This window comes from Tripterygium wilfordii, chromosome 4 (genome assembly GCF_013401445.1).
Source record: "Tripterygium wilfordii isolate XIE 37 chromosome 4, ASM1340144v1, whole genome shotgun sequence".
NCBI classification, from domain to species: Eukaryota; Viridiplantae; Streptophyta; class Magnoliopsida; order Celastrales; family Celastraceae; genus Tripterygium; species Tripterygium wilfordii.
The window spans coordinates 13,456,059-13,480,094 of NC_052235.1; the positions used below are offsets into that span (position 1 = coordinate 13,456,059).

The 24,036-nt window shown below is 34.7% G+C and overlaps 1 protein-coding gene across 2 annotated transcripts; it reads left to right on the top strand.

The window, feature by feature from the left end:
• Nucleotides 1–10,978: 10,978 nt before the first annotated feature.
• On the top strand, nt 10,979–23,524 carry LOC119997381 (importin-5-like). Of its 2 annotated transcripts, XM_038844346.1 has the most exons (24): nt 10,980–12,592; nt 13,122–13,325; nt 14,553–14,657; nt 15,044–15,109; nt 15,210–15,368; nt 16,116–16,190; nt 16,270–16,376; nt 17,674–17,779; nt 17,869–17,938; nt 18,033–18,136; nt 18,245–18,301; nt 18,863–19,012; nt 19,121–19,213; nt 19,955–20,040; nt 20,129–20,195; nt 20,289–20,355; nt 20,445–20,581; nt 20,985–21,023; nt 21,199–21,387; nt 21,991–22,082; nt 22,214–22,280; nt 22,843–22,882; nt 22,973–23,046; nt 23,229–23,524. In XM_038844346.1, the coding sequence occupies exons 1-19, from the start codon at nt 11,057–11,059 to the stop codon at nt 21,280–21,282; spliced, it is 3,312 nt and encodes a 1,103-aa protein (XP_038700274.1). In that variant the 5' UTR covers nt 10,980–11,056; the 3' UTR covers nt 21,283–21,387; nt 21,991–22,082; nt 22,214–22,280; nt 22,843–22,882; nt 22,973–23,046; nt 23,229–23,524. The 2 variants fall into 2 exon arrangements, with proteins under 2 accessions (XP_038700275.1, XP_038700274.1); XM_038844347.1 differs by lacking the exons at nt 20,129–20,195; nt 20,289–20,355; nt 20,445–20,581; ... (5 more) ...; nt 22,973–23,046; nt 23,229–23,524 and having other exon boundaries at nt 10,979–12,592; nt 19,116–19,213.
• The last annotated feature ends 512 nt before the right edge of the window (nt 23,525–24,036 follow it).

A 24,036-nucleotide genomic window follows, 5' to 3' on the forward strand; every position in this document is an offset into this window, starting at 1 on the left:
CTCTCACTTACTTTTCTCTCTCTATCAATATTTTAATTAATAATTATTGAGATTAATAATTCATTTAATTGTAGTGGCAATTTTTTTAATGCATCTTTCTCTCTGTCATTGGATGGCACTGACTAATCCAATCTACTTCATTGTTCACATCATCATCAAGGGTTAAATAATTGACCATGGTTAATTTCTATGTTTGGTTAATTAAATTTTTATGTCAGTCGATTTTTAGCAGTTTTTTCACATAAATTTTGTTCAATTATTGTCTATTTCCTTGGTTTTTTCGATTTTTCAGTCGATATTTACCAACATACATTTGACAATAATTGATGATCAGTTTAACGGTCAATTCGGTTTGAATCGATTTTTTTTACATCCCTATTATCAATTATTAGTAGTTTAGTAATTAGTACTTAAAGAAAAAACAAAGAAGCATTTTTTCCTGATATCATCACAATCATTTTTCCTTGACCATCACAATCATTTTGCATCACTTCCCACTAAAAAAAAAAAATTTGTCAGTCAGATTTTCAACACAACCTTTTTATCTTCTACTGCTCAATTTAGAAAAAAGATTCTGAAAGTAAATTAATAATTAACTAACGTGACTCCGTTATTGTAAATATTTAAAATAAATTTTTTATATTTCTTAAATTTAAAAATATTTAACTGGAGTATTTAAGACTTCAGAGTGATCGAGTTGGTCAAAATGAATTGTTCCAAGTTCAAATTTGACAATTAATATAGTACAAAATTGAAGTGATGTTAAAGAAAATCATTAGAGGAAAAGTAAGAATAAAATAATTAATAAATTTTTTTAAAATAATGGGAGTGTGGCCGTGTGGGAGTCGCTCAGTCGTTCAAATGGTTCAATTGCTTGAAAGAAAGCTCAATTCTCAAGTGGCTTTCTCATTTATTGTTACAGGGCCGGGTCTGCTGGAGTGCACGTGGGCTGTAGGTTTATCACTTTCGTGCTAAATAGTAGTGAAATTATTATTAGTACTTAATTTATTACAATCCGTAATTACTACTTAATGACATGGCAAACAGTGCTGGCGGCTTCCGCGTCCGCACACTACATGTAAAATGTAGACAACTAGACATCTATATCACATTCTAGGATCATTATTTACTTTTTTGTGTTTTATCTTGGATTGGGAGAGTTTCAATGTCAAAAAAACATTGGACTCGTTCAGTAGACTATCTTAACCGTCGAATTAAATCAATATCCAATTTGTTTCTCCCAATATCTTTTTCCTCCTCAAATCTTATTGTTCTTGGCAATTTTCAAAAGATGAGAGAGGCAGAGGCTGACTTATTTTGTGTGAATGTCAATTTGTTAAAGAGATGATGACTTTATTGTATCTTTTTCTTCTTCAAAATTACATACATTTCAATTCAACGCTTTAAATGAAAAAATGGTTCGGAAACACTATATGTCCATAATTTTGATGTCCATAATCTAGGTGACATGATGAAAAGTGTGGGGATCATCTAATACAAAATGGTCTCCCACACTTCTTCTCTGCCAATTACATTATGGACATTTATGGATACTAAAATTATGGACACATATCATTTTGAAAATGGGTTAATTATTGTATGCGTTTGGCAGTGTGTTTACCCTACATTTAGATGCACCTCACCTCACAGTACCACAACTTTTTATCTCACGCTTATAATATATGTTGAATTGTCCCACGTAATCAAATTAAGTCAATTATTTTATTTTAGATTAATGTATAATATAAATGTTAAATGATTTTATATTAATATTATTAGTCATCTAATATAACCGTAATTTAGATACGCCAAACGCACTTCACAGCACCGCACCACAGTTTTAAAAGTGATACGCCAAACAGTTTTTTGCGTTCCAACTCACATCACATCACCACAGTTTTATAACTCACAGCATCACACAACACTTTACAACAATTGATAATACTCTCAAACAACACCATTGTTATCCATGATGATGATCAACGCTAACGATGATTGGTTTTGTATGATAACATATGGGGTGTCAAAACGATCGGAGAGAAGACCCAATGAGCTGTTTTTTCATTGTGAATCGTACTACCACATTAAAAAATGAATTATTTTCATTCTGATGGCTGGGATAATCTACTGGATCACCCCAATCCTTTAAAGATACACCTTGTTATTTTCATTGTTCTATCAAACTAGCGATTAATATGGACTATGCACAAAATGGTCCTAAATATTCAATAGATAGTCTCTTTATTATCATATAATTATAGTTTCTTTATTATCATGTAATTGTTAATATAATTTATCTTTTATTCGATTAAACTTATGTGAATTTGTAGGTCATCTTTGTGTATAAGTCTCTCATTCATCTTCTTCTTCTTTTTTTAACATCACACAGAAGCGGACCTAGGATTAGAATCGTGGAGTAAAGGGTGAATAAGTGGTGGGATATGGGAGCAGCGCACTTGAAATTTCTTTTTTGCTTCAAAAAATATAATCCAAAATAAAATGTTGCCAAAGTATAAAAAAAATATATCCATTTGGTAAAACCCAATAAATTACACTAATTTGTAAAAATTAAAATTTTCAAACTACAACACATAATCATTTCAAGCGTCGAAAAATCCTAATCAAATAGATCACCATAAATAGCAAAAAAATAGGGGTGCCAAAATAACCATAGAAATCGAACCAATTGCAAAACCGATCAATTGATCATTTTTTCAAAAAAAATTATAAATTCTGCTAACCGGAATGACCCGTTATATATATATATATATATAATTTGATTCATTAATTATATACATAACTGTACAATCTCTCACGAAATGATAGTGCAATATTTTCTTTTATTTTCTTTTCGTTTTTTACCAAAACTAAAGATGTGCTAAGGTAAAACAAAAAAAACTCATATATTAGGAGTTTTTAAATTAACGTTGTTATTGATGTTAGACTGAGCTATTGCTGCCTATTTTGTCCGTATCTTCAATAGGGATACGATGCCGTTTTGTCTTTGTTAATAGTCTTTAATTCAAAGATTTTGGCACGATGTCGTATCTTATGCTATCTTGTCTTAGTGCCATTAGGCTTTATAGACGTTGTATCTGAAGAAGCCTTTATCTTCTTCGGCTGCCTTATTCTTTGTAAGATTTTTGGGTAACCTGTTTCCTTGTATCAATGAAAAGCTTCCTGCTCTTTGCACAATTTTCTGTTCGATTCTTCATTTAATTTCATGGTATTGAAGCTAGGTTGAATGAATCGTTTACAAACACTGATCTGACAAATCAATTTCTTCAAAACCCTTTCTGAGAAATCTTCTTCCCTAAACAGTCAGTATGGCACAACCTCTTAATCAAGCCTCTCAAAATCCTTACAGAAACCCTTACTATATGTCCCATTCTGATTTCTCGTCTAACCTGATTGCAATGACTCTCACGGGTGATAATTATCACCTCTGGAGTAATCGTTTCCGCACAGCTCTTAGGGCGAGGAATAAGATGGGGTTCGTTGATGCATCCTTGCAGATTCCATCAGAAGATGATCCAACTCATGAAGATTGGATACTCTGTGATAATCTTGTGAGAACGTGGATTACCAATTGAGTGTCACAAGAAATTTTTGAAAGCATAGCTGATGCTCTTACAGCTACAGATCTATGGAAGGGCCTCAAGAATAGGTATTCTACTGCAAACCCAGCCAGAATTTTTCAATTGTCTCGTTCTGTAGCTAACATCAAGCAGAGTGGGGCAAGTTTGAATGAATATTTTGGAAAAATAAAAACTATTTGGGACGAGCTACATCAGTACAAGCCAATTAGGACATGCAAGTGTGGGAATTGCACTTGCAATGTTGGAAAGGAAAATGCTGAAGATAGAAATGAAGAAAAGTTGATCCAGTTTTTGATGGGACTGGACGATAACTATGAACATGTTACAAACCAGATCCTTCTTGCTGATCCACTTCCTCACATAGACAAAGCTGTTGCTCAAGTAGGACAAGTGGAAATGAAAGCTGGTATGAACAACAAGAAGCAAGCTACAATTACTTCTCAGGAGTCAGTAGTTATGCAAGTTGTTGGGAATTCAACTGGGAACACCACAAGAGATTTTAAATCTTCCAAAAGGGCTCATCCAGACAAGGAGAAACTCTTTTGTAAGTATTGTAAAAAGACAAATCATACGATTGATAAATGCTATAAACTTGTTGGTTTTCCTAGTGACTATGATGCACAGAACAAAAGGCAAAAGCAGGCTACTATTTATGGTGACAAAAAGGGTCATTCTGTTAATCATGTTGACTCAACTGCAAATTCTAAAGTCATGCAACTATCAGAAGGTCAACTTAGGCAACAATTGATGGCATTTTTAAAGGCAAATCTAGGAGGAATAGAGAACTCCAATCATGCCTTAGTATCTGCAGTTGGAGGTACAAATTTACATTACATCTCTGTGTCTACTGTATGTGCTACAACTTTTTTGAAAACTGATTGGATTTTAGACACAGGTGCTACTGATCATGTGGTATGTGAAACAGAACATTTTATTAAGTATATAGAGCTATGTGATAACTTTGTTGTGTTACCTGATGGTAAAAAATATAAAGTCAGTGGGATGGGTGATATTAGACTAGGAAATGATCTGCTTATTAGAAATGTTTTGCACATTAAGGATTTTAATCTTAACCTCATATCTACTAGTGAGTTTACTGGGGATAAGAAATATGATCTGATTTACTCCTATGACTCATGTGATATGCAAGACAGAATCACATTGAGGAGGAGTAGACTGACAGTCATGCTTAGAGGTCTATATCACATGTTAGAGGAATTAAAGCCAAGCAAAATATCAAGGGCTGCAGCGACTTTTGGGAGAAATGAAGATTTGTGGCATTTTAGATTAGGACATCCTTCTAGAATGATATCAGAAATGTTGTCTTTTGATTTATCTACTAAATGTAATGAATGTGACATTTGTTGTTTATCTAAGATTAAGAGAAAATCTTTTCAGATTAGTACAACTAAGACTTGCAAGCCATTTGATCTTTTGCATTTAGATATATGGGGTCCCAATAGTGTGGAATCTATTGATGGTTTCAAATATTTTTTAACCTTTGTGGATGACTACACTAGAGCAACCTGGATAGTGCTGATGAAAAACAAGTCTAAAGTTAGAAATCACATTGAGAGTTTTAACTCTTATGTTAATAATCAATTTGATAAGAAAATTAAGGTCATTAGGTCTGACAATGGGGTTGAGTTTAATATGGTTGATTTTTACAAGAAAGAAGGAATAATCCATCAGAAAAGTTGTCCCTACACACCACAACAAAATGGTGTTGTAGAAAGAAAACACCAACATATTCTTAATATTGCAAGAGCTTTAAAATTACAATCTGGATTAGATGAAATGTACTGGAGTTATTGTGTATTGACAGCTGTGTATTTGATTAATAGACTTCCATCAAGAGTATTGGACAAGAAAAGTCCATACCAAATTTTGTATGGAAAAGAACCTGATTATGATCATTTGAAGGTGTTTGGATGCTTATGTTTTTCAAAGATTTTGAAGCATCAGGGATCAAAGTTCGATCCCAAAGCCAAAATCTGCATTTTTCTTGGATATCCTTCAGATATGAAAGGATACAAATTGATGGATATAGAAACAAATGATGTGATTATTTCTAGAGATGTTATATTTCATGAGAATGACTTTCCTTACAAAAATATGTTAACTAATAATCAGGAAGAGACAATGCCTACTCATAGAGATGCATTAACAGGTAATCTAGGGGAGAGTACACCCACTATGATACCCAAATTTGCTGATAAGGTTATTCAGAAAGCTGAACAAAACAAAAGAGAAAGGAGAATTCCATCCTATCTTAGAGATTATGAATGTAATGTCGTTAGCAAGTCTGCTGGTCTTACTCAGATTAATGGATTAAATAGTTTTTTAGGTGCTATTACAACTGAGTCAGAACCTAGAAATTACATTGAGGCATCTAAATCACCGCAGTGGTGTGAAGCCATGAACAAAGAAATGACTGCCCTAAATGAAAACAACACTTGGACTCTTGTTAAGTTGCCAAAAGATAGGAAAGCTATAGGATCAAAGTGGATATATAAAATAAAATACAAGCCAGATGGGACCATAGAGAGGTATAAGGTCAGATTAGTTGCCCAAGGCTATAGTCAAATGCAAGGATTTGATTATCAGGACACTTTTGCTCCTATGGTGAAAATGGTGACAGTTAGATTATTTTTAGCTATAGCAAGTGGTAATGATTGGGTTGTTCATCATCTAGATGTCCATAATGCTTTCTTAAATAGAGATCTAGATGAGGTTGTTTATACAGGGTCGTCTCTTGCATTTTGGAGGCCCTAGACAATTTAAGAAAATGAGGCCCTCATCCCCAAAATAATTGTTTTTTTATAAATCTGAAATCCAACATATCTAATAAATCCAAAATACAATATAATTAGTTCTTGAATACACATAAATTATCACCAATATCCAATAAATTACGCAACTCAAACTTATAAATTTATTACATCAAATAAAATCAAATAACGCTAAACTAAATCTAAGAATAAAGGATTGATACTCTTCTAGCCTTTTGGTGTGCAAAATTGTCAATTAAATCGTTGTGATCAAGTTTAGTTGCCATTTTTTTCTCGATAGATAATATGACCAAACCGTTCAATCTATCTTGTGACATAGTTGATCGGAGATAGTTTTTTATTAACTTCAGCTTGGAGAAACTTCTTTCTGCAGTAGCTACTGTAACTGGTATAGTCAATATTATCCTATATGCTACCCAAGCATTAGGAAAAGCAAGACGCAAATTTTTGATATACTCCAACACTTCAATTGGTTTTGTTAACCTCTCCGGCAATGATTTTCTCCACAACTGCAATTCTGAAAATAATTCAAGCGCGTCAATAAGACAAGTAGACCGTAGACAACAAACAACAAAAGTGCAGAACAGGTTCTCTTAGCCTTTGGTCTTTACTAGTGTTCTTTCAATTCTTTAATTCTTATTTTACAATTATGACCCTCACTTGTCATTTTGTGTTTGAGCTAATGGGCTTATTTTCTTAATTTGCTAAAGATTAGTATATTTTTTTCTTATATCAATTCATTCAATTGACAAATACACTGTATTGTCTGTACACATCTAAAAAACTATACAACTTAATAACAAGTGAGGCCCCTCCCATGAGAGGCCCTAGGCAATTGCCTGTCCGGCCTCCCATTGGAGCCGGCTCTGTGTTTATGTGAAAATGCCTCCAGGTTATGAGTGTCAAGATTCTAGATATGTTTGTAAGCTAAATAGGTCTCTATATGACTTAAAACAAGCATCTAGACAATGGAATTTAAAGTGCAAGCAAGTTCTTCTTGATTTTGGTTTTATTCAATCTAAATGTGACTATTCTTTATTTGTTTATATTAAAGGCATGTCTAAGATTTTGTTACTACTGTATGTTGATGATATGGCCATAGGAGGTAATGATCTTACTCTTATACAACAAGTTAAGAAACACATTGCCTCTTGTTTTAAAGTTAAAGATCTAGGTCCTTTGAAGTATTTTCTTGGTTTAGAAGTTCACAGGACTAACAAAGGGATGACTATAAGTCAGACCAAGTATGTTTTGGATCTTCTCCTTGATTCTAATTTCAGGGACTGTAAAGAGATCAATACTCCAATGGATACACACTGCAGGTTGGTTGGCTCAACAGGAGATGTTTTGTCAGATTCTATGAGCTATAGAAGGCTGATAGGGAGACCTATTTATTTAACAATCACCAGACCAGACATATGTTTTCCTGTCAACACATTAAGTCAATTCATGAAAGCTCCAACAAATCAGCACATGCTAGCAGCACAGAGAATATTGAGATATATCAAAGGAACTAAAAGTCGAGGCTTATTCTTTCCTAGAGAACAATCAAATATTATTCAAGCCTATTCTGATGCTAGCTGGGCATCTTGTTCAGACACTAGAAGATCAATTAGTGGTTACTCTATTCTTCTTGGTAATTCTTTGGTTGCGTGGAAATCAAAGAAACAACAGACTGTATCCAAGTCTTCAGCAGAATCTGAGTACAGAGCTATTGCTTCTACAACTAGTGAGCTTACTTGGATTAATGCTCTTATGCACGAGATCAAGCACACGGTTCAGAGACCTATCATCCTTTATTGTGACAGCCAAGCAGCGATTCACATTAGCAATAATCCAGTATTTCATGAAAGAACGAAACACATAGAGGTGGACTGTCATTTTATAAGAGAGAAAATTGAGAAGAAGCTTATACAATTGAAGCACACAAGGACTGATAAACAGCCTGCAGATATGCTTACTAAGCCCATGTCTCTGGATAAACTCCAATTTTTCATGCTCAAGCTCAACGTGATTGATACATTACGCTGAGCTTGACAGGGGGTGTTAGGAGACTGAGATATTATTGCCTATTTTGTCTGTATCTTCAGTAGGGATACGATGCCATTTTGCCTCTGTTAATAGTCTTTATTTCAAAGACTCTGGCACGATGTCGTATCTTATGTTGTCTTGTCTTAGTGCCGTTAGGCTTTATAGACGTTGTATCTGAAGAAGCCTTTTCTTCAGCTGCCTTATTCTTTGTAAGATTTTTGGGTAACCTGTTTCCTTGTATCAATGAAAAGCTTCCTGCTGTTTGCACAATTTTCTGTTCGATTCTTCATTTAATTTCAATTGATTCTTATTGAGTGTTGTTTGGTGAGGTTCTATGAGATTAGTTGACGTGTTATATGGGAATTAGTATGATGCTTCCGACCACACCCCTTGAAAAATCGGGGAGTTCAAAATAACGTAGAAATTGAATCAATCAATAAACCAATCGATTGATCGTTTTTTTTAAAAAAGTTGTTATATTGATTAACCGAACCGACCGATTTTTCTATAATAAAAAAATCTCAATGATAATTAAGTATTTGCATGTATTCCCTTGATTTGGAGAAATAATTATTTTCCATCAATTCTAGTAGACCTGAAACCCAAAAAAATCACACACTAGTTAATCACACTCACAACATTGTTAAAATTGTCAACATGGCCATGTACTGCTAGTTATTCCTTCAGCACAAATACATTAATCATGCCCTATGAATAAGGCCATAAGGGAAATGTTAAAAGGCAAAGCAATTCAAGTCAAGCCATCATCTATGCCATATCTATATCCCAATAAAAATACTGGAACTTCATGTTCTGTAAGACAAATATCTTCATGTATGAACGGTGTTTAAAAATGTGCAGTGAAACAATCATTCATATCATCCCATCTAAAAAAAGTGTTTTTTTTTTCTTTCTACTTTGTGATATTTGTTTGCTAAAGTATCTATCTTATCAATTTCAATTGCCCAAAAACAAAAAACCGACCAAAACTGATTATTGATCAGTTTTACTAATACCTAAAAAACCAATCAAAAACCGATCGGTTTTTTGGAAAAAAAAGTTGTTATATCGATTAACCGAACCGACCGAATTTTTTATAATAAAAAAAATCTCAATGACAATTAAGTATTTGCATGTATTCCCTTGATTTGGTGAAAGAATTATTTTCCATCAATTCAAGTAGACATGAAACCTAATATATATCTTGCAAAATTAAACACTATACACAAATAATAATAAATAAGAGAAACTTAATGTTTTAATTTTGTAGAGATTTAGAATAGAGATACTAATGCACTTAAGTTGTTGTTGAATAGAAAATTTGTAAATTGTCAAAAAATGAGATTTGAGTTGGTAAATTTGAGAATATGTTAAAAGATAGCAATGTGAATATTAATTTGGAATCTGATTATTGATTGTTGTGCATATGTGGTGGACCCATTAATTGCAAAAACATGCCATAAATTAAATTGGTAGTGTTTATTTAAGAGACTAAAAAAAAAAGTGAGCACTATTATTACCTAATTTTGCCGTTGAATTGTAAATTTAATTAATTATTGAACGCAAATATTAATTATGAAATTAATATCTAAAGGCATATATTTAAGTTTTTTTTTTTTGGAAATACCATACAAAATTATGTTTGTGGTTGGAATCGAGTATCGGGCACATATATACCTAACCCAATCGATTGCCAATCAAACCAACTCTCTCTCGTTGGTTAGCTTTGAGTCATTGAGTGTCCATGTAGTGGTGTGTAGGGTGGCTATATATGTTTATTAGAATATTACATTTGAATTTTGTACATGAATCTGGCCACACCCATCTCTATCACATGCAACACATATTCTTTCAATTGACACCTAACTTTTATGATAGATTATTGATTAAAAAAAGTGAATACTTGTTGAAAGGAACATGGTTTAGGTAAAATATATAATTTTCACAATTAAACTACAGAGAAATTAAATTATTATAAGGTCAACATTGACATATATGCCTGTTAAAGACATTTTGTTCAATTCGTCCCATGTGTTTGGCAGGAGCATCATAAATATTACAAATTTTTTTTTTTTGCTATTTTTCACATAAATCAAAAGAACTAAAAAAATAATTTTGTTGCACTTAGAGATTGAGCTCATCTAATAATTTTCATTATTTTTATTTATTTATTGGCCCAGCATGCCTCACAGAGTCACAGGTTGAGGGTCCAAAAAAGGGACTGATATTTGGGGGACACTTTGGAATTTGATGTGAGCGGGAGTGTTGGAGAACCCATACCAAAGTTGTCCCACACCGTGCATATCTAAGTTTTCGAAGGTCGTGGTCAAATTCTACGGCGGCCCGTGTCGTCCCACCCAAGAATGCCACTGGTCCCACAGTTGGAAGACATGGGGGAAATGAGTGACTTATAATACAATAACGTGGGAAATGGGCCTAGACTCAAAGGTAACTTTTGAATTGTAATGTTTTCAAGTCTCAGTGGCCCAATTTGCCCAAATATGTGGGCTGGACCTAAGACCATGTTTTATAACAGGATCAATCCACACAGAGCTTCATTTCATAGAAGCAATTGATTCGTCCTCTAGTTTTTAGTTGAGAGTGTCTTTTTCTTCCTTTTGGAAATTCCCGCAAATGGACGCTCAACACAATCTTGCTCCTTTAAAGAAAAGGAAAATCCCATACCCACAAAGGAATCTCCAAATGGAAGACGAAGAGACTTCTGAATCATCTGCCCTTTCATTGACTGTGCACAAGAGTTCCTCTTCTTATCCAGTAAAGAAGAGGAAAATCCAAGAGCTTGCTGCATCTTCTGATATTTCATCAATGGCGGCCAAGAAACCACCCATCAAGAAAATGGACGAAAGACCCACTTCTCCTCCTCCGGAAAGGACTTCGAGAATCCCAGTTAGGAATCACGATCACCCGATGACAGGCAAAGAGCTTCTTGAAATGATGGAGGGATCCACTTCTCCCAAAAAGAGCAGGACAATCCCCGATAGGGATCTCCAAACGAAAGCCAAAGTTTATCTTGATTTCCCTCATCTTTCACCGGAGCCACACGAAAACAGAGAACGAGAACGACAAACCCTCTTAAGGTATTGCAAGGAAAACTACCCGAATGCCTTGACCCTCAAGCTTTTTGACCTCTATCCCTCTTCAGGTATGGGAAGGAGAATGCTCTCTGCCACTGTCCTCCACGAAATCATCCTTCAATATCGCTCTCGTCGTTTGCCCATCATCTTTCGCCTCAAATCCATTGTTGTCTCTCTTCTTGAAGCAGAAAAATCGGTACCCGCTTTTGAGTTATTGACCACGATTGTCTCTGATATTGCCTTCAAGGTTTTTAAGACGGAAAATGATGGTTGGCCGGAGCTTCTTAGTTTTATAGTTTCGTGCCTGGACTCAGACTCCCCTGAGCGTCAACGATCAGGCCTTTTGGTGTTCCATAAATTGCCGCAGAACGTGGGTGATTTCTTTAAGCCCTATCTTGAAACCATCTACTTGGCAGTTTTGAGTCACTTGAGCTCGAAAAGATTGGAGAATCGAACATTGGCATTTGGTGCATCAGTTACTTTGCTCGAAGGACTTAGAACACCTACTGACCATTCTTGGATCAACTACATCTTGAATGCAATGAGAAAGTCATTGTCTGAAACAGAATGTAAAGACTATAAGGATGTTATAGAAGAGGGTCTTAAGAAGTTACTTGCCTTGTTGAAGGACGCGCAAGAAATCTATGTGCTGCAAGTGAGTTCTTTGTTTGAATTGATTCTTAAAATTACAGAAAAGGATTGGTTGAGAGAGGAGGCCAGGACTGTGACGGTGGAATTTTTTTTGGTGCTGAGTGAACAATGGAGGGAGAAGATTATCTTAAAGCTGATGGGCCTGGGTACTGATAAGTTTGGCAGATTTATACTGATGTTAGTTCGGATGATATCACAAATTGAGGATGATATCCACTTTTACAATGGCGAGGGAGACGCTGACGGACAATTACGGTATTCAGGGAGTTACATAGCCGGAACGAGCTGCCTGGAGCAAATTACTTATGCGTTGGGCATAGGTAACATGGTGCCTGTAACACTTGATCTTATAGGACAGTTCCTTGCTGCCCAAGAGTGGCAGAGGCGTGTTTCTGGACTCACTTGTATCCGTATATTTTCACCGGTATCATTATTGGCTTATCTTTTTGTATTTCAATTGACGGTATATGGAGTTTTTATTGCTCATTTAATTCATAATTGGATTATTTGTGAGGTGAGGACTGAAAGTGTTTCAAGTTGTTAAGCCAGTATTGTAACTAGATACAGGCTGCCCCGGCTATTTTGCTGGTTTTAAATTAACTCTCATTGTTTATTAGTAAAACATTACTTTCACGAAATTGTTTTATTTAGGCTTTCCAATCCATAGAATTCCCTCTGTTATTGTAAGTCACCCTCATGATCTTGTGTGTAAATTGGAAATAAAACCTGCTGTATACATTTTTAAACAGCTCTCTTGAACATGCTATCCCAACCATGCCATGTCGGTTATTAATAATCAAATGGGGAGTCCTGCTTTAGGCCAAATGTCTATCTAAGACAGCTGTCTAGGGGATAATATCTGGTTGAGCCAGAATGCTTCTGGAAAATGGTTTATCTGAAATATCTATTTTCCTCTCGTCACACTGCTCTATATCTCTAGAATATTTGTGCAGGTGATGACTGACCATCTTGAGCAACTGATGACAATGGTTTTGGATTCATTACAAGATCCACATCATCGAGTTCGTTTTGCTGCAGTGCATGCAATTACCACACTAATGGAGGACAGTGAGTCTGAATTACAAATTCAAAGTCGCAATAGGATTCTGCCAGCACTTGTTGCAGCAAGACAGGATACTGAAAATCCTGACATGCAGGTACATAATATGCAAATTTTGTACTTCGCTAATGGTTTCGAAGTGCTAGATTTCTTATCCTTGATTCATCATGATGGCTGATTACATTTATGATACCTATATTTCGAACAATAAGTTGTGCATAGGCTACTATGATATGTGTATGTCAAGTGATATGCATGTAATCTGTTTCCTTTTGTCAGCACTTTTATCAACAAAAAGAAAGTTCAATGCAGGTGCAGTTGTAGTTGCTTATTTATTCAGTAAGAACTATTCTTGTCATATTATCTTAATATTTCATGCTTCATTTGCCCAATTTAAATTCATTGTTTACTTTTATGATTAAACATGCATCTGTGAACAATATGTATGCCATAACTTGAGGATGGTGGATTGCATTATAGAAAGTATAAAGTATTGTGCCCAAACAACATGGTACCAGATGCTGACCACCTTTGTTGCTGCATTCAATTGATTCATGTAAATTGTATTTAAATGGATAATGGAAAAATTGTGGATTGCAGGCTATAATTATGCTCTTTATGAAAAGAAATCAAGGCATTCGGTGTGTTTTACAAGTCATTAAATAGACTGAAAGGATCTAAGAAACCTCAAACATTTATCCCTATCTATTTTGTTTTCTACCCTCCTTCTCCTTTTGTCTTTCCTATTTGACTCTTGAATAGGATCTTTGTTGGAGAAATATTACACCAGATCAAATTTCATTTTTATTCGAACAAACATGGACAGCAGAGAAATGTTTAGGCTTTTGTGGCTATTTCACCTTATATTTGAAATTTACCTTGAACTTTTTTGATCATCCTTAAAGAAATCTCATTCAGTTTCTGTGGCGAGAGATTCATAGACCTCTGTAATCTTATGTCAAAAGCAACTATCAGTTGTTCCTTTTAGAATGTCTAAAATGAAGACATCTGAGAAGTTCTATTCTGATTTACCTTTTACATGGTTCTCTTCAGCCATCGGTTATGTGCTTAGTATAAGGAAAAGAATTCATTTCATGCCTTCTGAACCATCGCTTAGGCTTTTGTGGGTGTTTCATCTTATAGATGCGTTCTAACTGAATAATATTGGAATTCTTCCTTCATATTCCACACTTGTAACCATGCCCCTAACAAATAGTGCTCTTCAAAAAATGGACTGCCATTTTGAAATGGTAACAATTCGAATGTCGTATTGCATCATTTTTGAGTCACCTACTTACCCATGATTGAATATATATCTTTACAGTTGCAAGCTGTTCGGGCAATTCGTGAGTTCTGTCAGAGATGCACTCCTGATGATTTGGCACCTTATCTGAATGAGACAGTGGTCACTCTAGTTGCAGTCCTGAAGGTATGCATTAGTGTCATCAGTTAATCAATTTCAACAATTTAATGCACGCATGCAATTTTTCTCAATTAACTTATTCAATTATTAATTGCCACACCCAAATGCATATTTTACTAGGATACAAACTCAACCATAATAAACAAATCTAGTAGATGCTAATGTTCATGTCTCACATGCAGACAATGTGCACCTCGTTAGAAATTTAAGCCAAAATGATGAAGAGACAAATGCATATCTAACAAGAATGCATGCATTTACATTTTTATTCGCCACAAAAAAATGGCTGCACGTAGCATTCACTAATGTTTAGTTATATTGTAGGAAAAAGCTGGAAATGTTTTTTTTTGTTTGATTAAAAAGTGAAAGTCGTTGCATTTTGTGCATTCCAGAATGAGAACCAGAAATTGCAAGAGATGTCCTTGGAAGCCCTTGCATCAGTGGCAAGTTTGTCACAGGTGTTTTATGATTGTGTTGTAGTAATTCATCTGTTTTTTCATCTTTTTGACAGTCTAATCATATATATGTAAATATATATTTATAAATATTTATATACAGGACCGCTTCCAGACTCAGTATGTTGCTGCTATGCCTCGCTTGTTATTAAATGTAATTAATGCACATAATAATGTGACGCTCCTTGCTAAGAACGCCAACTGTATTGGGTCCATTGCTGTAGCTGTTGGAAAGTACAATTTCAAGGCAGATGCTAGGGAGGTAAAATCTTTATATATTCTCTTGTTTTGACGTAATTGGTCTGGTTGGTAGTGTTGGGAAAGTAAAAGAACAAACACAACAATCTCAATTGAGGATTTTTTTTCTTTCAATTTTTTTTTTGATTTACAAATTACAACATAAATTTCCAAAAAAATAAAACAACCATATAAATGAAGCCATAAGCACCATAAGTTTTTATGTGAAAAACCTTCTCGGCAAAAACATTGAGAATGTCGTTCAATAATTTGTACTAAAAGAACAATGGAATACATAACCTGTTCATTGTCGGTGTTGAGGTTAGTTACTTTGTCATCCAACCCAATAAGCTAATTTATTGGTTTGGGGCATTTCACATCATTTATATATTTATATATTCTAACACTCCCCCTTCACGTGTGGGTTGGGCAATCCGATGGTCCAACAAGTGTTCATTGTAGGTGTTAAGGTTAGTTACTTTGTCATCCAACCCAATAAGTTAATTTGTTGGTTTTGGATAATTTCACATCATGTATATATTTATATATTCTAACACTACCCCTCACTGGAGCTGGAACAGAGTTGAGTGAAACTTCCTATTCACTGTCCCGAGTCTCAGTTTGGTGGGATTTATTTCAAGTTAAAATGTCAATCAAGCTGCTAGGCTCGTGAGACTTGAGGTCATGCACTGTGTTATTACCATTTGAAAAAACACAACAGGGATCAGATAGATTCCATGACCATCTAGTTTTAATCCCTATTTCATGCAAGGTAATAAGAGCTATTACATCGGCAAAACAATCCCTGGAGGTGGCAGATAACCAGACAAGAATCTGCATCTTACAAGTATGTGAAAATAAATGATTGAATAATTGTATTCCCCACCATATATTTATCTATGTGAAAAATCTCAATTTTGGTTCAGGCGTTGAAGAAATATTGCACATGTCTACAGCAGGATTTTGCTAATTATTTTGAAGATTTGATGCCTGTTTTCCTTTCATCTGCCCGTGCACAATCAGTTGGTCAAAGGTTTGCCTTCACATATTATTATGCATAATAAAATTTCTTCCAATCAAATTCTATATTAAGATTGTTGCCAATAAGTTTATTTTATCTTTCAAATTAGATATTTTTGAAGGTTATGGAGTGTTAGCATACTTGGTAGATGACTGCAATTATCACATGTTCACCCGAATGAAGATTAAATGATATTAGTTGTAGCTTCTGTATTTATTTATTTTTTATCTCTTCCCTCTTTACTGTGCTTATCTACACCCATACGTCTCGCTATTAAATAACAAGTGACCCCGGTGTCCCCCACCCCTAGCACCTATGTTTTAGGTGACTTGTGGTTATACATGTTTAGGTGTTTATATTTTAAATTCCTTTATCTGCCTATTATGTTTCTTATCCACTGCCAGAATATCGGGACATTATTCTAGATATCAGATAATTCTCAAATAAACAAGAACTGAAATGGGGGAATTTCATGAAGTTTCGGACCACGACTCTTTTCTATATGGTGGTTATTGATGCACTGGTAAAGATGCTCCTCGTTTTGATAAAATGTTAAGGACTGATGAAAGGTTGTTTATAATTTTTTTCTAAAAGAGAAAATCATGCTTATAAACCTCTAAACTAATAAAATGCTAAAACTACGTCTACTGTTTACTCTATAACTTATGAGGCTAGAGTGAGGAGCTTTTAAATAAAAAATCGTTGGTTCAGATGGTTAAGTTAGTTGTTTGAACCTCTTAGCGCATGTGCATGGGAGGTCGACGGTTCTAACACCTACTCTGGCCCAATTTGGCGTTATTTCCACGTTGGGTTTCGGCCCAAGACTTAACCGGTCCATCGTTTGCAAGAATTGCATGTGGTCCGTGGGTTTATCACTGGTGTGGAGTCCGGTGGACTGTGCTTTTGATAGGTTCATTCATCATCAGAAAAAAAGTGAGGTAGCTTTTATCCAAAGAAAATGTATCCGATGTGAAGGAGCACAGAAGAAATCAGGAAAAAAGTTTGGTTTTATAGTTTAAAAATGACGAACAAGCTTATAATATTTTATTCTTAAGTAACAAAGGGCAGTGACTGGAGTTGGGCTGTTGGTGTTTCTTGGTTTATCCCTTGAAAGCTTGAAGAATTGAAATCTGAAATCGGCTGCACTTAAATTAATGAGCATGCCAAGTGCATAGCAATGTGTGATCCATTGTGATTATCTGGTAATGTTGGTCTATATCTCAGACGAATTTATCTCAACATGTTTTGCATCATTCTGTTTATATTTATCACATTTTCATTTTCACTGAGAGCTAATTATGTCTACTAGTGAAAATAAATATCTCTTGAGGGAGAAAACTATGGCATGCATCCTATTATACACCTGCACTCGTCATTTGAAGGAAAATGGAAAGTTTTTCCCTTGGATCTTTAAGGTTTGTTATTTCCTATCCCAAATGTTCCCTCAGAGATTAGTTCACAAGAGCTGATATCAGTCGAGTGATGTGAGACAATTGTGATCCAGGTTGCAGAAATTTTTGTTCCACTGCTCAATTTTCCTCAGGAATCTGAAATTAGAAAGGTTTCTGCTTCAGGTCGGCTTTATTTTACATTTGTAGATTATCCTTTTTTAGTGGTCTTCTGAGCTTTGCTGATGTACAACATATGAACCATATGTTTGGATTCTAGCTATGCCAGAGCTACTGCATTCAGTCAAATCTCAAGGGACAAATGTTTCTTTTCAGAAGTTGGTCATCATGATTATTCCTGCGTTGGTGAATGCTTTGGGCAAAGTATTCCTTTAAACTATGGCTACCGGCAATTATCATTCTACAGTGTTTCCATAATATTTTTCATTCTTGCTTCTTTTGGAGATACTTGAACAAATAAGTAACTTGCAGGAACGTGAGAAAGGTGTCCGTGCAATAATGTTTGAGTCACTAGATAAATGCATACAGGTTTGTCCTATTCCTTACTGATTAAATTCGTGTTTTAGATCAATAACCACTGAACCTTCATAAATTGTTGTTGAATGGAAAGTACCTCGACCAGGGGCACTTACTAAGATTCCTCGTCTTTGTTTCCTAATTGTTTTTATGTATTGATGTAAACAAGTATAGAGTACAAACAACAAAAGAAAAAATTGTGTAACTTCTAACTTTTGGAGTTGTGGGGGCAGGTCAGGGGGGAGTCATTATACCTTTTGGAGGCCTAATTTTTGTTCAGACTGATTCTGGAAATAGCTTAAACCAATACTTTCCTGGGCATTCATCGGAAATACTGTAACTTTTACCTTCACATCTAAAATTCCATGCAATACTGAACTTATGGCGTTTTTGAGCTTAATAGGCTTACTGTATTAACTTATTTTTTTCTCTTCAAACAAGAATGAAAAAAAACAAAGTGAAAGAAAGGAAAGAAAAAACACTTCCAGTTTTAATTAAAACTACATTCTAGCTTTAATTACTGGATTATCATTGAATGAATAATGCACCTCGTAAATTTCATTTTTTTAACAGATCCCTGGATCACTTTTCTATGCCGGGCAGTTCACGTTAATTGTGCATGCAATAAAGCAAGTGTTGATTGAACATCCCCACAGAAAATTCGAATTTGAGGATCCTTTTGAGGAAGACGAGAAACCAGAAGAAGAGAAAGTCATAATTCAAGTTTGTTTTCTAAGTTCTATTTCTCTGACATATTGCACACTACTTCGATATACATGACACTTTTACATCTTTAAGCATACTTAATCTTGTTCCATTTTCTTAGTGTAGATTGGTAATTGTTTGAGCACGTTGATAGACAAATCAAGGGATAAAGTATTGCCTCTCCTAGACCACATTTTGTCTCACGTGACACGATTATGGGTCAGTAATAAAGCCAATACAGATGCTATTTTTTTTTTTACTGCTTTTTCCAGTGCTAAACAATACTTTTTTTTACTAAGTTGATTATGATGTTTTACCAGTCAATACTCCTGGTGTTTGATAAGTTCTTGAGTATAATAGCTAATCCATTTAATTGATATTGAGTTAAGTAATAAGGAAATATCTCCTATATTGAGTTAAGTAATAAGGAAATATCTCCTCTTGTCAGCCTCACCATTGTTGACTCTGTTACTTCTTTCATTTTTTCTTTCTCTTCTTGAAAAGATAAAAAGCACTTGCGGTGTTTACTGCTCTTGAAATCTGATCTGCAAACCTTTCAGAAGTGTCTATAAGAATCTTAGAAGAGCTATACTATTTCATTTAGGATATCATATCACCTTTAAGAACGTATTTTCTCTTGCAGAACAGGAGTACAAATTTATTCTCATCTATGGTGATATTTTCTTGCACCTTTTATCAAGCCCATGAACTATTCTTTTTTTGGGAATTAGTTTTTGTCATGCTTACAATTATTCAGCCATGGCTTCCTTTTTTGAGCAGTGTAGCTCTACTTTCACTGTTCATAAGCTTACGTTTGGATTTCCCCTTCGATGTATTCTTTTGATGTGTTCTCCTTGGAAACTCTTCTTAACATTGAAACATTGTGATGCAAGCGCATTTCTCGTTCCAATATTTTCTCATGTAGCTTCATTTTTCTTATATTTGATAACATTCTTGCAGAGTGATGGTAATACAGAAAAAGAGAAAGCAGTTGCTTTTGGCATTTTTAATGTTGTTATGCAGAAATATGGAGATGATGCCCATAAGTAAGTATATTTTCCCCTTTAAATTGTCTTATGTAGAGCTGTGTTATAGTGTTGAAGTTTCATATCTTTTCATGTACCCTTTGGACAGGTACTACAGTATCTATCTTCCTCTGCTCTTGGAAGCTTGCAATAATGAGAACCCGGACATGCAACAGGTTCTTAACTCCAGCTTTTGGTGGTTTATGTCCTCATGATATGAATGCTTCAAAAAGTCTCTGTTTTCTTATCACCTTACTTTTCCCTCATAGGAAGCTGTGTGTGGAATTGGTATTTGTGCCGAGTTTGGAGCAGCAAATTTCAGAGACAGTGCAGAAGGTAGCATGATTGTCCTGCTGGAGTATAGGGAAATATGCTCCTTTATTCCTACCTTACATTAATTACAAATCATTGTGGACTTCTTGCAGTGGCCATTGGTTATCTAAATTCCATAATAACTAGTACAAATGCGTTAAGCTCAGCAAATGCAAATGTGTACGGTGCTGCTGTTTCCGCTCTAGGGAAAATTTGTGAGTTCCAAAGCCATTGTATCAAAAACGCTGAGGTAGTCATCCTTTTTCTATTTTTTTTTCCTTTTCTCCTACATGGTTGCTTTCCTTTTGGTTCCTCAATTCTTAAATTTTCTTTTACGGCTATTGAACTGGATGGAATTTATTCTTCACCAGATTATTTAGTTAACTGTTATTTGATTTTTTTTAACCTTCTATTCTACAGCACTTTAACTAATTATCCACAACTTGTATGTTTCTTTTACGTTTGGCTATTGAACTGGATGAAATTTACAATACTGTATAATTTACATTTCTGTGCCTATGTTCTAATGGTTTGAATTTTGAGGCTACATAGTCAACTTGGAATAAGTTATAACATAACATACGCCTTATTAATTACTGCTCTAAAAGATTGGCACATTATAATCTAAAAGATCATTCTCCATTGCTGTGCAGAAAAGCTTTACACATTGGCAGTTGCAAGGAATTTCTACGGTGAGAAATTAATTTATTAAATCAATTAATGTCAAACCTTTTAAAATGGCACAATAAATTACCTTCAAAGGGGCACTTTTTAAAGGGTTCTCTTGATAATTTCAAGCGTGTTAAGAACATAAATGTTTTTATGGCATAAACAGTTCGTACTCTAAATACTTCAAAAATGTGACAGTGGGTACAAGAATGGCTTGTCTCTCTACCTATCACAAGAAATGTGGTTGTCCTCATCCTTAGATCAGGACATGTGAAGAATTAGAAAGTTTACTATTTGGCTGGTAAGCTGTTGCAACTATTATTTATCTTGCCCCGAAGTTGGCAATGCCGTGCCAGGAGCATGATGATATGGTGCCGTAAGACACTTGTAAGTACTTTGTTAATAAATTTTATTTGAAGCTTAGATTAAATTTGTTAATCTTTGAAAGCCATTGATTTATTAATCTTAGATCAAATTTTAATTTATTTAGATTAAATTAAATTTATTAAACTAAATTTATTAATTTTATTTGACACCAGATAGTGCATTTTCATAACAAAATGGCTTGGACATTCTAATTTTATGACATTTAATATCGTTTGTAGAAGTTTGTATCTAGGAATTAATGTGGTTAATTGTGTATGTATTACAGCTCTTAAATAGATAAAACTTAAAAGACATTCTCATTCTCATTTTCAATTAGTTGTGCACTTGTCCTTCCAAGAAAATAATTCCATAGACTACTTGTACTGGAACATCCTCTCTCAATACACAGATCTGTTTTTCACAGTGGTCAATTTCGGGACTAAGGTGGTAAGTTTCAGGATGGGGTCAATTCCAGAATTCATGAGAAAATATTTCTTTTGTGAACTCTCTTTGTGGTATCGTGGTGTTAATCAGATCCTGGCAAGCACTTGAGTAAGGGAGTCAGGAAGCATTTCTTCATGATTAGCTCTTCGTATACTCAGAAAACTTAAACCTGTTTGGCAGGTTATTCCTGCCTGGTTAAGCTACTTGCCTATAAAGAACAATCCCATGGAGGCTCAACATGTGCATGAACAACTTTGTTCAATGGTTGAAAGGTATCGATACTTAATAACTCAGTAGAAACATCAGAGCAGATAAATTTGTGCACACACACATGTTTAATTCCTGCACAATCAGAAAATAGGTTGGAAAACAAGATTCAAAGTTTGAATATTTTTTCTTTCAGGTTGGACAAGGAGATCTTAGGCCCTCAGAATTTGAATCTTCCGAAAATTCTTGCAGTCTTTCAAGAGGTAAACAGTTGACTCTCTGTTCACTCCCCAACTAACACATAGTCAGTCCTTTACCATTGTTTCTTCTTTGTAGAATCAGGTCAACGTAAAGAGAATTTGATGACTCTATTTTGTTCTAAGAAATTATATAAGGGAAACAAATACTTAATTTTTTGAATTTATGTATAAATGCGAGGAGTTGACAAGGTTTTCTCCTGTTATAATCCCTTTCTTTTCCTTTTCCCTTGGTACTTCTGGATTTACTAAAATCTCATGGAGCTTGAAATGGAGAGATTGAATAGCAATATACCGTGCAATATGTAATATATCTACTGATGTTCAGACTTCTGTTTTACCATCAAATCTTTTGCAATAAATGCTGTATTATAACGCTGAAAAAATTGTATTTGGCCAAATACATTTTCACTCAGTGCTTAGAGTATTTAGATGATACTATATCTGATTTCCGGCTTTTGATGAATGACTTATTTTGCTTTGGCTTTGGTAAAATTAAACAGGGTATGTCCTGTATATTAAAAGACTAAGAATATCCATGTATAGTTAAATGATGAAATTTCTGCAGGACAAACCATGTTCATTGAGGCCAGCAGTTTAGCCTGCTTGTAATTTCAGCTATCCCCCTTGCATAGCCTTAATAAAATTTTTTTTTGCTCTCGTTAAATGCCTTGATCGTTGAACTTCTACATTTGTAGGTTCTGCCCGAACGAGGCAATCTCGTGACCGAAGAAACTGCTGTCAGGATGACTGATTTGTTGAAGAGATTCAGGTAGTTACGACTTATTTGACATTGCATAAACATTCCTGTGGTTCCCATGGAACCATTTTGCATTTCCTTTCAGCTTCTTTTGGTTTCCTTTAGTTGGATTATGTTTCTTTCAGTGAATTCATGCTGGTAGTGAAAATTTCTCTATACTATTTCAGCATGACTGACACTATTTGCTTATTCAGTTCCTAGGTCAAGGCAACTCTTTGGCTACAGCTCAAACCGTCAAGCGATCGGAAATTTTGTGAAGCGGACTCTATGCCAGAAAAGATTCAATCTTTGATGAGATCTTTGGATGATGTCCTACAGCAGTAACAGTTGGTATTGTATCATAATTTTTCACTTAAATGTTTACAGTACATCTAACCTGTTACCTGTAATATGTTCAGAATACTTGAATACGATAGTGTGTGTGTATATATGTACAGAAACATAGCAATCAATCTGCACAGTTGAAACATTTTCATCATTAGAACCTGAAGACCATTTTGTGTCCACACATATACAGAGACATAGGAATTAGTCTACTATAAGAAAGAATCATGCTAATAATTTGGATACATATACCAAATTAGACCAATTAATGTGCGTACATATGAATTTGGTCTTCCAATAAGAGCCGCTTTAATCACAAGTGGGGACTTTGATTCATATCCTTTATAACATCTGTGAAAGCTACTCTACATTAATCTAATAATATTATTTGAAACAATCAATCTGGCTGTTGTGTTTGGGACAGAGATGAGTGAGACTACTACCTATTTGGCAATTTTCATCGCCAGATTCTGTCAACTTGCTTTCTCCTTCTTGCCAACCGCGATGCGCTCAGTATTTCAGTAGTTTATGTTTGATGCTTGAATAGGACTGCTGGTTCATGGTTCTTCTAATCCTATCTTGTTTATTTCATTCAGTCTATATAGAACTATCGGTTGTATATGGCTACATGGGAGAGATTTCTGACGGATGAGCATACTAAAGATAGCTGGACAGACC